The 15427-nt window shown below is 42.8% G+C and overlaps 1 protein-coding gene across 1 annotated transcript in view; it reads right to left on the bottom strand.

Moving 5' to 3' along the window:
- Positions 1-15427, bottom strand: part of IPCEF1 (interaction protein for cytohesin exchange factors 1) — an 87482-nt gene that overhangs the window by 11678 nt on the left and 60377 nt on the right. The window contains exon 10 of the mRNA XM_050951600.1: positions 9481-9853. Coding sequence (XP_050807557.1) covers positions 9481-9853 — 373 coding nt within the window. The remainder of the gene's footprint in view (positions 1-9480; positions 9854-15427) is intronic.

The following is a 15427-nucleotide window of genomic DNA, read 5'->3' as shown; positions in this document are numbered from 1 at the left end:
CTTTTGTAAACAAATCCTGTAGTTATCAATAGATAACATGCCTGTCTATAGATTAGAAGATTTCAGATTTGACTCCTGCCTGGCTTGTGGTTCTGACTTCAGCAGCCTGCCTTTTAAGGTCCCCTTCCCCAGAAGAAAGCCCAATGCTTTGTGGTGATTAAGGTTTTACTCGATGCTTCATATTCAGTGCTATGCAATTGCAAATGTGAGAAGTGATCCAGGTGGCTATAAATAGCAAAGGAGTTGTCCACAAGACATTCACTTTTCGGATGTGGTCCATGCCTTTGAAATGCCTCATTTTAATGTGTCAATTAGGTGTTTCAACAAGTCCAATAAACAATTTGTGATAATAAAAAATACTTAGCACTTGTACCATTGCAATATGTTTACTTTGTGTCAGATAGCGAAAGGATATACAGAGAGTACACATCACTCAGTCTCCCATGTCTGAATGAAAAACCAATAGGTCGTCTATATTGGGACACCCAAAGGAGGTTTGTTCTGAAGATGTACAGTAGAACCTCAGAATTATGAACACCTCAGGAATGGAGGTTGTTTGTAACGCTGAAATATTCATAGCTCTGAACAAATTGTTATGGTTGTCCTTTCAAAAGTTTACAACTGAACATTGACTTAGTACAGCTTTGAAACTTTACTATGCAGAAGAAAAATACTGCTTTTAACCATCTTAATTTGAAAGAAACAAGCACAGAAACAGTTTCCTTACCTTGGCAAATCTTTTTTTTTTTAAACTTTCCCTTTATTTTTTAAGTAGTTTACATTTAAGACAGTATTGTATTTGCCTTTTTTTTCCTTGTCTTTGCTGTTGCCTGATTGTGTACTTCTGATTCCAAATGAGATGTGTGGTTGACCCATCAGTTTGTAACTCTGGTGTTCGTAACCTAGAGGTTCTACTGCAGCAGCAAGGTGCTGAAGAGTTTGGGTAGGTGAGCTTTCTCTAGAACCTCTCTGATCTTCATCCTTCCAACTGGCTCATCTAGCCAAATTCAGGTCAAGTTGTTATGCATCTCTAGCAACTTATTTCATAACTCATCACAAATTAGTATTTTCTCTACCCCTGCCCTTCAGAATATGTATATTCTGTCTAAACCATGCAAGTTAAGCCATATAAATGCAACTGCAGCACTTCTTTATCTCATCCAAATTTTTCAGTTCAGAAATGAATGATACAAACATGCTCATTTTTCTCCCAGGAGCTGCAGAGGGACTGGGAATAAAGTGAAATAGTGAAGATTAATAGAGAAGAAATACAGCTGTTATGTACTTTTCCATTTGTCTGGCATCATTAGCTACAGGCTTCTAAATTGTAGGTTACTGATAATCATACCACACTGATTAGTTTTACAGCATCTTTCAAGCAAGGATCCCCCAGCAGTTTACAAACACTGGTATGTTAAGCCTCACAACACTTCTGAAGGCATTATGTCTGCTACATAGGTGAGTAAATTGAAGCTGAAAGAGATTGTGACTTGCCCATTGCTACAGAGGCAGGAAGTGGCAGAAAAGGGAACAGAACCGTGACACTCAACTACTTGTTCTCCATTCCCCTAAATACCAGATCACACATCTTGACAATAATGTCAGATAGACAAACCAAGTAATCTATCTGCTGCATCCTCATTCTCCTCTGCTGCGCACAGCTATTGCTTCTGGCCAGGGCAGGATTAACGCAAGGGCTTTAAGGGCTGCAGCCCAGGGCTTCAGGCTAAGGCAACAGGCCCGCCGACAGGGGAGGGGGACAATTGCCCCAAGGCCTGAGTGATTTAAAAGAGCCCGGGGCCCCAGCTGCCACCAGTTCCTGCCTGCCCTCGCTCCACGCCGCTCCTGGAAGGGGCTGGCATGTTCCTGCAGCCCTGGGACACAGGTGTCTCTGCACACTGTCCCCACCCCAAGCACCAACTCCGCAGCTCCCATTGCCCAGGAACTGTGTCCAGTGGGAGCTGTGGGGGTGGTGCCTGAGGGCAATGACATGCCGCAGAGACCCCCTGTATCCCCCCCAGGAGCCACTGCCTGAGGGGTGTGCTGGTTGCCTTTGGGAGCCATCCGAGGTAAGGGGTGACCCCTGGTGCCCTCCTGAACCCCCACCTCCTGCCCTAGCCTAGAACCCCCCCACCCCCAGAGCCCACACCCTCTCCTACACCCAAACTCCCTCCCAGCTCCTGCATCCCCTTGAACAGGGCCCCACAAAATCTAATAGCCTCAGGCCCACAGGAGAGTTAATCCAGCCCTGCTTGTGTCTATCACAACGCCCCAACTTGTGACTGTACCAAATATTTTGGTGTCAAGGTTCACAGAAGAGAAAAGAGATCGGAGGGAGATATGCCAAAAAAAAAAAAAAGAGAGAACTCTGCACCTCCATCTTATGGCTCCCTTTCTGTCTCTCATATCTCATCTCCTTTCCCAGTTATGTCTGTGGGATTCTACTGTCTGTTTTTTATGGTAATAGAAGACATGGAACCTATGGTTAAGAGGGAACCAGAGAACTCAAAATCTTATTCCCCCTTTTTTTAAAAAAGTCCTGTTTAAAGATGTTGATGATATCCCTGGGAAGTTAATTATAGCTCCCTCAAAGCCACAGACAAAAGAAACTGGGAAATAATTGACTTACAAGCACAGGGTAAACATACTAGTCCCAGTGAATGCAGAGCTGCAAAACTCAACTCTGTGAAAGGGAGAGACAGAAGAAACAGGAAAGACATGTCATTACAAACATTAAATACCAGGCCATTTACCCCACTTGTACTTTGGTTTCAGAACTGAATCAATTTCTAAAGAACTGAGACCTGACAAGGAGCTGCACAGTTAAAAGCTCATTTGCAAGGTTCTGAAAAATGTATAGGTAAATCTTCACTTTAAAATGTTGATCCTTTTCTACATCTATCAGAATTATCATAAAAATAAAGCTAAGGTTAGCCACGTCCACCTACAGGGCTACCTTCCACATGCAGCACCAGATTCTCTCCTGAAGCAGAACTCCACCAAGAGAACTCTGTTGGTTAGCTACAGTCAGAATCTTACCCCTTTATACAGTCAGAGCAGGAAAACGGGGTCAAGGCATACTAGAGAATCTGGCCCATGGCATTATTAGCAGAGATAGGTTAAACCAAGGGAAGAGAATGTCAACTCTGAAAACCAGGAACTGTTCAACAGATCTCATTAACAAATTCCTTCCCACAGAGCCACCCCTGCCAAAGTTCAAGGAGTTTGAAGAACAGGCACCAGTTTTGCACCATCTCTAATTATGAGCATGTGACAGATCATCTAATGTTACCGGCTAAAATGAAACAACAGAATAATCAGCATGAGAACCATTCACCGGAAGAATTTCTTGCCTTAAGCTTTAGGCCATTAACCTTAGCTGGCCGTAAATCCTCAGGAAGAAGGATGTTATTGCTGTTGTAGAAGAAACCTATATAAATATAAATAAATGTTCCCATTCTCTTGTAGCAATGTTTCAATATCTTCTGCTTCCTTTCTCTCTTTGTTGTTGTTGTTATTTGTGGTGATGGTCATAATCAGGCAATTTGTTCCAACAGTTGCCAAAAGAAATAAAAATTATAGGGATTGGTTATTGAGTGTATCTTGCTGCCAGGGAGAAGGTAAGAGAAACCCCTGGATACAGAGCACGTAGTCAGATACTTGTTTATATTCTTAACTGACTGGTGTTTACTTCTCTGTTTCTTTATGCCAGACAGAGTTTTGATTCCTTTGTCTTACGTGCAGCAGGCAACGATCCTGCAATACTAATGTCTATAAAAAGCAGATGATGGAATCAACTTCCTATTTCAGGGTAAGAAACCTGTTACATCTCTCTACGGAAAATAGTCCCCTCTGTCTTCCCTCTTATCTAGGGTTTTGTACCACACTCATCTTTACAATATCTGAACCTTCCTCAAAATACAGAGCAGTGGATTTAATACTACTACTAATATTTAAAAGTGCTGTGCAAGTCTCAAAATGTTCAGCATTTCCGTTTGAATAATAACTCAAGTGTGAACATTTAACTGAATCCTTTGCTTCTCAAGGACATAGCCATTTTAATAAGTGAGAATGGTTTGTTTCATTTCTGTTTTCCTGTGTCCATGTAACGTTACTTCTTAATCATGATATTTACTATGACCCAGTGTATGTTTTTGGGTCTATTGAATTCTATCTCCAAAGGTGTATCACATAGTAGGGACTCTGCTGGTGTAGCTGGGATTGTATTTCATAATTTACTGTTGCTTGTTCCTATTCTTATCAGCTCATTATTATGCATTTGGTTTTCTTTGCAGCAGAACATTTTTTTTTAAACTGGTGTTGCTGTGTTTCTTTTTCTCTTGCCAGTATATCAGCAAAAATTCCTTGTTTAGTTTTGAACATTCCCCCAGGTTTAAAGTAACTAACTGTTTAAATCTGTTTTTATCCCAGTTTTTTTCTTCACATATATAGTCATCCCTGGCGCACGCAAGCCTAATAGCAAATGGCAAAACATCAGGCTAAATTCAGCTGAAGACAAAGAAACAGTGTTTATAGAACTAACCTGATGTTGGGATTTGTAATTGGAAGGTCTCATTTTGGGCTATGGAACCCTTTTCCGACCAGGCCCCTTCTTTCCTGCATTGCCTGTCCTACAAAGTCAGAGATACTCCCCATAGATCAGGATTTTCCCTATGTAGATCCTTTTTCCTGGCTGTTGATAACCAAAAAAATCATCAGTTCTGGCAACCTTTCACCTAGGTCCTGCATGCCACCATGATAGAAATTCCACGCTGGTACTTCCCTTTGCCAAAGGGCCTCAAAGTAGATTGTGTGGCAGGTTATTTCTCTCCCCTCAAGAGTGAAAAGGGAGGCGTGTGCATGGAGCTGGATGTTTCAAAGCCAGAATATTCATCAACTCTATAATTGTTCTGGTTACAATGGTTCAGGCCATTAGGCAATAGGAGTATTGAGCCTTCAAGGAGCAGCAATATAAGCTGGGACCTTGCCCCTTACATCCTATCTCAGAGGCAGAGGGGTATGTAAGAGCAGGCGTGCAGTACATGTACAGGAAAGAACCAATATTCATTGCATTAACAAATCTTCAAGCCATGGTATATTTGTTTCACTGATTAAAACAATCCTTTCATTCTGTTGTGGCTTGCTCTAAAGAGAGTATTTTTACACATGGCTTGCCTGTACTCACAGGGTTCAGACACATCCTTATTAGCTATCTGGAGGTCCTGCTTGATAAACCTCAGAACCAGCATTATATTCTTTCCAATATGCTCATCTCAAGCTGAATCCCTGATTTTCTCAAATCTCATAGCTGAAACACCATGAAATTTATTTGCCACGGAGACTTCACTCTCCCCCCACCACAAATCTGCTACAATAAAAAGCTTTCACTCACCACCACTACCCTCCCCTGCACCACCACTCCCACTCCCAAATAAAGGAGAGAAAGATGTGTACAGTATGTAACTGGATTACTCTGTAGTGGGTTATGATGCACACAAGCAAACACAGAGGTTATTCAGTTTCCATAGTGACTACTCTGTTGAAGTTATCTATTTCTGGAGTTCCATCACAGAACATCAATAGCTGGGGATCAGTTTACAAGCACTCTGCCTTTTTTGACAGCTGCCAGCTAGACAACGCAGGAGGAGGAAACATTACTTTTCTCCAAAATACGTTCAGCCATTTTAAACCAGTGTACCAATGGGACCTTTATAACTTCACAAGCCAATTATACCAAAAGGTTCACAGATTTTCTTCATTGTTTTTAGTGGTTGGTATTGTGCTATCTTAGTAAGATCTGCTTCTGAAAAATTGTATTCCTAGTTTATTATATATTTTTGTGCTTATCCATTATCATGCTAAATCTTAGAGACAAGGTGGGTGAGGCAATTTCTTTTATTGGACTAACTTTTGTTGGTAAAAAAGAGACAAGCTAATCCAATAAAAGATATTACCTCACTCACTTTGTCTCTTTAATATCCTGAGACCAACATGGCTACAATGTTACTGTATACACTAAATCTTAGTAATACAAGTAATTGTCAAAACAACTGATTATATCACAGTAGTTGTCAAACACATGGTTAAGGGTTAATGTCTCTTTTACCTGTAAAGAGTTAAGAAGCTCAGTGAACCTGGCTGACACCTGACCAGAGGACCAATGGGGGGACAAGATACTTTCAAATCTTGGTGGAGGGAAGCCTTTGTTTGTGTTGTTTGTTTTGTTCGTTGTTTGCTCTTGGGGCTAAGAGGGACCAGACGTACGCCCAGGTGTTCCCAATCTTTCTAAATCAGTCTTTCATGTTTCAAAATTGTAAGTATAGCCAGGCAAGGTGGATTAGTCTTATGTTTGTTTTCTTAACTTGTAAATGTGTCTTTTGCTGGAAGGATTTTTACCTCTCTTTGAATCTCAGGCTGAGGGGAGTCCTTCTAGGCTATATGAATCTGAGTACCCTGTAAGCATTTTCCATTCTGATTTTACAGACAGAATTTTTACCTTTTCTTTCTTTAATTAAAAGCTTTCTTTTTAAGAACCTGATTGATTTTTCCTTGTTTTGGAATCCAAGAAATTGAGTCTAAACTCACCAGGGATTGGTAGGGGGGAAAGGAAGGGAATGGTTAATTCCTTTTTGTTTTAAGATTTAAGGAGTTTGGATCTGTGTAGCTTCCCAAGGCAACCCAGGGAGGGGAAAGTCTGGGGGGGAAAGAAGGAGGGATGGTTTATTTCTCCTTGTTTTAAGACCCAAGGGGTTTGGGTCTTGGGTTCCCCAGGGAAGGTTTTGGGGGAACAGGAAGTGTGCCAAACACTATATTTTTGGCTAGTGGCAGTGTACCAAATTTAAGCTAGTAATTAAGTTTAAAAGTGATCATGGAGGTCCCCACTTTTTGGACGCTAAAGTTCAAAGTGGGGAAAAAAACTTTTACTGTAGTGTATACTAAGCAAAGAAGGTACATCTACAAAAATTTGAATAGCAACCTCTGAGCAATTGCGGCAGTCCTCTCCCAGAGTCATGGAACCAAGCAATTACTGTACCCCATCACCTACTATTTAAGGAAGTTTACCTTGCCTGAGCAAAACTGAGATCTTGAACAAAGAGCTCCTGGCAGTTAACACTGCCTTTGAACAGTGGTGTCACTACTTGGAAGGGGTCCATGTATTTACAGTGCATGTATTTACTGAGCTCGAGAACCTCGAGTACACTGCAGGGCCAAGGCCATAAACCAGTGACAACTCCAGTGGGCCCTGTTCTTTTCCCAGTTCAACTTTACCTTGGCCTACCTCTCTGGAACTAGAAACAGCAAGGCTGACACTTTGTCCCAAAAGGTATGGCTCTAACTCACAAGACCGTAGTCCAGAACCAGCCCACATTCTCAAGTTCAATAATTTACTTCATGTGGCCCACTGTCAGGACCTGCTGATGCTCATCCACTCTGCCTCTGTCTCTGGAGGTCCACCAGACGAGATGGCCATTACTGACCAAGAAACACATGACACCTAGGAGGGGATCATGTTTGTCAGGGACCACATCTATGTTCCCCCTCGACCTGCAAGAGTGGTGGTTCTTCAACTGTGCCAAGACTCCACCCAGGAAGGACACTTGTGGTGACATAAAACACAACAACAATTAACATTCAGTACTTCTAGTGGCCCCGTATGTGGATCTTTGTTGCTTAATGCCACAATAGGGATCTTTGTTGCATGGTCTGCATTATTATACAAGAACTCTGCAAGTTATTATATATACAACTCTTGTTCTAGGATCTGGCTGATTCTTTCCATTTGGCCATTTGACTGAGGATGGTAGACAGAGGACAGGTGCACATTGACCCCTAATAGACATAGGGTCCAGTGCTTCCCACTCCCACTCCCTCAGCTTGACTCCTCTGACCTCTGGACACTCCATCTCAGCCCTGAGAGGCCATTTCCTTGGACTGTGTGGTAAAACTATCAGAAGTCAGTGGTCTCATGACCACACTGACAATGGTGGATTGCTTTTCCAAAATGGCCCAAAGCAGGAAATGAAGTGGTTTACCCTTTGCAGGGGAAACCAGCCACCAGCCACAATGCAGTCTATCTTAATGGACTCCCAGATCACGTCACCTCTGACCAGTGGCTCCAGTTCACTTCCTGCTTCTGGCACTAGGCTCTATGTCTATTAGGGGTCAATGTGCACCTGTCCTCTGTCTACCATCCCCAGTCAAATGGCCAAATGGAAAGAATCGACCAGATCCTAGAACAATACCTATAATGCTACACCAACCATCACCAGGATGATTGGTCTACCCTATCACCATATGCAGAGTTCTTGTATAATAATGCAGACCATGCAACCATAGGCCACAGCCCCTTCTTTGTCAACTATGGGTACCACCCCTGACTTCACCCACAACTATCAACATCCTCACTCCCCTTCATTGGCGTTGGACCTAGTACAACACATGTATCACATCCAAGAAGAGATGAAGGAGGACTACAAAAGGCACATAGACCAGCATAAGCAATAAGGCTCTACCTACTCTGTAGGACAAAAGCTATGAATTTCTATAAACAGACAAAAAGACTATCGGAAACTAGACCACTGGTTCCTTGGCCCATACCAGATTTGGTGACAAATCAATCTGGTCATCTTTGAGCTCCAATTCCCTCAATCCCTTGAGTCCACCTTGTATTCTATGTCTCACTCATAAAATCCTACACTGAGAACACATTTCCTCATAGACTCCAGTCACTCCTACCAGTACAAGTACAAGATCAGGAGGAATATATTGTCCACAAAGTCCTCGATTCCAAAGTCAAGCAGTGTAAGATGTGGTACCTGATTGACTAGGAAGGTTACGGCCCAGAGGAACACACTTGAGAGCCAGCTGAGACAATTCATGCTCCTTCCCTGGTTTAGGTCTTCCATATGAGCCACTCTGAGAAACCTAGACCCATGTCTCCCAGAAGGCACCCCTGGGAGAGGGGATGATGTCATAATCCACAGGCCTTGAACCTTGGCCCACAGGGTTCACAGGAGCAACCACACTCCAACCCTCCCCTTAGCAGCCTGCTGACAACTGCTTACCCAGGACTCATGAAGCCCAGCCCCTGCCTGAACAACTGAGAACCACCCTGCTTTGGGCTGTGTGCTTCCCACTCCCACTCCCCCAGCTTGACTCCCTGGCATTCCAACTCAGCTTGACTCCTGGCATCTGACTTATGGTTCTGATCTCAGGTTTGTGTCCTTCGTCTGATCTCCCGGTATCTTGACCTGGCCTGACTCTTGTCTCGTGACTGTGGACACTAGCTCTGACCACTAGCTCTGGCTGCCCACAACCCAGCCATGACAGAAGTTTATATACTCAATGCACTGTACAGACATTCTCTCATCAGTCACAGTCCACTGGCAAGTTATTCAGAGAAAAATTAAAAAGAAAAGAGGAAAATGCAGAATTCATGTTGTATAGTCCTGCAGAGAGATGCCTCTCCAATATGCTCACCTTTGGACAGTGTCTTTGTTCCTATCAAATCTTCTGGCACAGTTAGGTGATCCCTGCTGCTGTCTGATGAAGTTGTGTTTTCACGTAATAAAGAGTTCTGAGATCTATTATTAGATTTGAGAAGCCAACTTTCTGCCATTTCACTACAGTCTGCCATTGGATGATCATCAGCATGAATCTGGACACAGAAGGATAAAGGCTGATCAACCTCTTCCGTGTTAACTATGTCAAGCCAAGATTGTCTGTCTGGAAGAGCCATTTTGGCTAGCAAGGAAGATGAGGAATCTTGTGACTTCATGGTGCTTTCCAGGGAGGAGAGAGAACAGGATGCTTCACTTGACAGTGGCGAGATCAATAAGGACTGCTGTTGGGCCTGTTTTCCGGAACAAATTGAGAGAGAAAAATCATTATCCAACCGCTCCTTTTCTTATTATAATGACCCATGAAGCAGAAGATAGCTATTATATATTTACATAATTTTGCACAGTTTCCCACATTTTCAAAGTATGCAAAGAAGTGCATAGTCACAAATCAACAACTTCTCCCCATACACATTTTCACAGACCCCAGAGTGCACGTTTTCTTTTGAAAATGTGGGCATATGGGTTTCAAATATCAGCTAAGGCCTTGTCTATACCAGATACCTCGCTTAAAGCCATCGGTTGCCAGTTATTAGGAGTGCAGCAATGTTGCAAACTCCAGTGTAGACATGCACATCCACTATTTGCATTAGTGAGACTTACGCCAGTTTCAAACAGGGGAAAACTCCACCAATGGAATGCTTATGCTTTGGATTTGGTCTTCTTGGTACCTCAAACTTCAATAGATTTTAGTTTGCCCAGTTTTAATGATCTGTGTTCTGGTGACTACAGGTGTCTGTCCTACATGTGTCTCAGGCCTTGTTTACACTAGGCAGTTGCATCAGTGCAGCTATACTCATAGGTGGCCACCAATGGTAAAAATAAAGTCAAAACCCCATTGTGTACAAGGTCTGAGGTACTCCAGGCAAGGTCCTTCACAAGAAGCTATTTAAGAAAGTAAGAAGTCATGGGTGAAAGGCAAAATATTGTTATGACTCAAAAACTGCCTAAGACAGAAAACAAAGAGTATGAATAACTGGTCAATTTCCATCCTGGCAAAAGGTCAACAGTGGGATGCCTTCAGGTTCTCTATTAGGTATGGTGGTGTTTAATATATTTATTAATGAACTAAAAAAGGCAAGGGGGGGAAGAAACAGCGAGGTAGCAAAATATGCAGAGGACAAAGTTTTTTAGGTTAGCCATACCCAGAGAAGACAGAGGAATTTCAAAGGGACTTCACCATGATAGGTGAATAGGCAACATGATAGAGAATGAAAGGGAATGCTGATAAATGCAATGTAAATTAAGAGACCTTTATGGAAGCATATTATCCCACATCTGCCAACTGTGGGGTTCTTGCACCTTTCTCTGAAGCTTTTGGTATTGACCACTGTCAGAGACTCGATGGGTCACAGCACTGAGTCAGTATGGCAATTCCTATGTGGGATGGGGTGTTCACCCCACACCAGAAAGGATTGGGTTAAAAGCAGCTAATCAGGGCCCCGTGGGCTTACATAAAGGGAGATGCAGGGCCTGAGACATTCAGTTGCTGCAGGGAGCCCAAGGAGAGAGGACTGTATTCCTAGTGGGCTGCAGAAAGGTAGCAATTTGAGCAGAACAGTTGCTGTCAGGGACCAGGGGAGCAAGTGGGAGCTCCTGGCTGGCTGCTGGGACATGCTAGCTGTAGGCCCTGAAAAGAAGGTGAAGAAGGTGCTTGGACTGAGGGGGCAGTGGCTCAGGGAATTGAAGCAGTATTCCCAGAGCAGTTAAGCAGGAGGCTTCTATCTACAGTGTCCCTGGGCCAGGACCCAGAATAGTGGGTGGGCCTGAATCCTCCCTACTCACCACTGGGGAAGTGGCTGAACTATAAAACTGGGAGATGCTTCCCCTCCCAGAAGGGGAAAAACAAGGATAGTGACATGGCTGAAGGGCTAAGTCATAAAAAGGATGCTGCGGTTCCTGAACTGGGGTGGGTCTACAAGTGGAGACAAAGACAGGAGAGGCACTACCACGAGAGGGTACACGGGATGAGGGAGCTAATCTATGTGATGGCAAGCAGAAGGGGCTGCTCTGGGGCGCAAACTACGTCACACTGTGTTCCTAAAATAGGAGAGAGATTTGTAATGATCAGAAGAGAGAACATCAAAACGGAGAGCACTGAAAAATGTTGAAATTGGGTTGCTAGGGAAACCTCCTGGATAGGCATGACAAACATAACACACAATCATATACTTAGGGCCAGTCTAATATACCTATTAAAAATACACTGATGATCCATAGATTAACAACATATCTAAAAACCAGATACAACATTTTATAATGCACTGTACAAGCTTTTGCAATTCAATGGTGCCGTAACATGCACTATTTTCTTTTAAAATTGGGGGGAGGAGAGGGGAATGAAGCACAGTTTCTTCCTGGGGGTGTAATTATTCATCTTTTACAGAAGACAAAGAGTATTGATAAAAAAAAAGTCCTGAGTAGAGCTATGTGAGTAACTGATTTTTCAGTCACTGGCTGGTCTGAAAAAATTGAAAGAAATATCAGTTTGTGTTTAAACCGAAACTGAAAATTTTCAGAATTCTCAGTGAATCAAAAAAGGTGAAAAAAAATTATTTCATGTCAAATGAAATGTTTTGTTTGGGTATTTTTAATAAAAGGAAATGAAGGGCTAGATTCACAAAACTGGAGGTGAGGGGGGCAGAGGCGACGCATGAGTGGTTACATGCCCCCTCATTTGCGCTTTGGCTTGTACTGAGCATGCTCAGTAACCCTGCTGAAACTGGCTGCCCTTCTTCTGTCTCCCCACTATTGGCAGGCACAGGTCGTCTCTGGGGGTGCCTTTATACCCAGTATCCTGGTAGCTAGGGCACTTCCCAGGCATGGGGGAGATCCAGGTTGAAATCTCCTCTCTGGAGCAGATGTCTGAAACTCGGACCTTCCCTCTCCCAGGTGAGTGACTTAACCATTAGGCTATTCTGGAGTGGGTCTCTCTCCAGCTCTACTGTTCCACTTTGTATAAAATATTCATTGGGCCAGAGAAAGAGAATGACTCTATAACCTAGTGGTTCAGGTGCTCACATGGGAAAATTGATGCCCAGGCTCCAGCGCTGGCTGCAGAGTAGGGGCTTGAACCCGATTCTCCCATATCTCACATGAGGACATAACTACAGAGCATGGAGAGGGAACTGACCACCACCACTAGTGCCAATTTTGTAAATGGTGAATAAATCTAGCCCCAACACCGAAATGTTCCATTCTGATAATGACAAGAGTTTATTTTGACATTTCCAAAATATTTTCATTTTTTGTTTTGACTGAAACAACTAATTGACTTTAACAAGAATTTGTGAATTTTTAGCCAACCCATACCTGCGTATTTTAATAAAGAAGGTCAATCCAAAAAATTTCATCCAGCTCTAATCCTGGGACTCTGCTTATAGCACAGACTCTTTGCATTCTGGTAACTATATTAAAAACGTTTTTTCAGAGCTCTTGAGCCTAACCCAGCAGCTTACAGAATTTAAATTATTTATGTTGTCATAAATTTCATCTGCTAGAGTTAGAAGTTCCTTATGGTATCCCAGGAAATAAACCTGACAATAAGTAAATCAGGAGGGTTCCTCTTCCCTATAATTTAAATCAAGGAGAGACACTGGCCAAGTATCTGTTTCCCAAAGCAGTACAACTAAAACATAAAAATGAATGCCAATGTGATGTTAACATTCTGATTTTAAATGCTCAAAAATTACGAAAGGAAAATGTTGGAATTTACATATGTAAAAGAAAACCTTAACGATATGTGAACTTGGCATCTTTGGGGGAAGGACTCTTTCTTTTCATTTTGCATTAAAGAGAAAAAGGATGACGGAGGTGGTAGAGGAAAAAAAACTCTTCTTTTTCTCTCTCTCTCTTTTTTTTAGAAGATATCCAGTATTTACCTAAGTTACTATAGTGGTTGCTTTGAAGCTACTGCAATCTTCCATATACAAGCAAATCTCCATTTTAGGGACATTTTTAAAGTGGATGTTTTACCAAGGCAATCCTAAGGATCCCACTGGAGATCACTGAGTCTTTAGGGCCTCTTTGAGAGAGAAATTACTGACATGAAACACCCTAACTGTCCTCTTGGGACCTCTGCAGTCTATTATCTCAAGGTAGCTGCTGTTTGGGAGCAATAAATCCACTCACCTGCCCAAGAAGCCACGGTTTTCAGCAGAGCCTAGGTAAACCTTGAAGTGTATAGTTTGGCTTGAGGAGACACGCCTGCACTAGCTCTGACCAAGTATGTACCTATGGCCTTGGATGGACTCATACTCAGAGTAGCTAGCTCCTCCTGCTGTTAGCACTGCAAGGGCTACACTAATTTCTAGCATGCTGGCTCAACTGAATTTGCAGCTCTTGTGTAGACTTACCCTCAGAAGCATAATTCTCATTTTCAAAAGTAACAGACACTTAGGGGCCTAAGTGTCATTGAAAGTCAGAAAGATTAAGGCCTGGTCTGCACTGGGATGCCGGGGGGAAGTCAATCTAAGTTACAAAATTTCAGCTATGTGAATAACGATGTCTTCACTGCAGTAAGTTGACGGCTGACGCTGTCCTGTCTATTCTGTCTGAGTATCTCACCCTGGTGGAGTACAGGATTCGAGGAGAGAGCACTTGGTGGTTGATTTATCGCATTTAGCCTAGACATGATAAATCGACCCCCGCTGGACCGATCGCTGCCTGTCGATCCAGTGGGGATAATGTAGACAAGCCATTAGGCTCCCAAGTGTAACACTTTTGATATTGGTTTGTGTTGCTAAGATAAATGTTACTTCTAATAAAAATTAGAAAGTATGTAACTAGAGTATGGATTCCAACCTTGGGTGTGTCCCAAAGAGCAGACTTTCATACAATAACATCCAAAGTCTGGCAAACTTCAGGGATTTATAGCACAAAAATTCTATATTGAAGGCACACGTCAAAAGTATTACTTCACATACCTTCTCAAAACCAGCTGCTCCATTCCAAGCATTACCCCAGCATGAGGCATGCGGTTCATTTGTCCAGTGGCTCTGCTGCTCCAACAGTTACCTTTGGCGATTTATGAAATTTTGGCCAAGGAAGACTTCGATATGACATTAAATCATGTCTGCTGGTGTCTGAGTGTGCTCTGTTAGCTGTGATTAGTAGTAGCCAGAAAGCTGTGGGTAGGACTGACCAGTTAGGGTGACCAGACAGCAAGTGTGAAAAATCGGGACAGAGGGAGGAGGGTAATAGGAGCCTATAGAAGAAAAAGACCCAAAAATTGGGACTTTCCCTATAAAACCAGGACATCTGGTCACCCTACGACCAGTGCCAATCAGTGCACTGCCTACTGACTAGCTAAAAAAAGACTGGGTTGCTTAGTGGATAATAGGCTTGTTTCCATCAGGAAGGTGATGTGAGTGTGGGGAGATGAAAGCTGAAGAGGGAAGAAAGTGGAAGAAAGGAAAGAAGAGCTTGATGAGGGGAGAGATCAAGGAAACATGAGTCCCCATAACATCCATCTTGCCTGCACCCCTCCCACTCCCCCACCTTGCTAAAATCCTAAAGCCAGCCTGACTCCTGATGCAGTCGGTTTCACATCCAACAGAAGAACATATGGGAAGGAGACACCCAGTGATGGCCTTTGCAGTAACGGAGTGGCAAGCTGCTGGCATGCCAGAAAGAGACTATTAAAAAATAGTATGATTAAACCCACCTATGGAGACATGCAGAGATATTCAATTAAAATCTCAAGATAACATGAGGGAAGGGCAGCTGCAAAGTATTGTAACAATCCATTTGCTTTTATGCTGGCACGATTAAGACAATAATTCATTCAGTATAAAATTCAAGATACT

The sequence above is a fragment of the Gopherus flavomarginatus genome, chromosome 4 (genome assembly GCF_025201925.1).
Source record: "Gopherus flavomarginatus isolate rGopFla2 chromosome 4, rGopFla2.mat.asm, whole genome shotgun sequence".
Taxonomy (NCBI): domain Eukaryota; kingdom Metazoa; phylum Chordata; order Testudines; family Testudinidae; genus Gopherus; species Gopherus flavomarginatus.
Note: the sequence above shows the minus strand (reverse complement) of the source record. Positions and strands in the feature narration are given on the sequence as shown.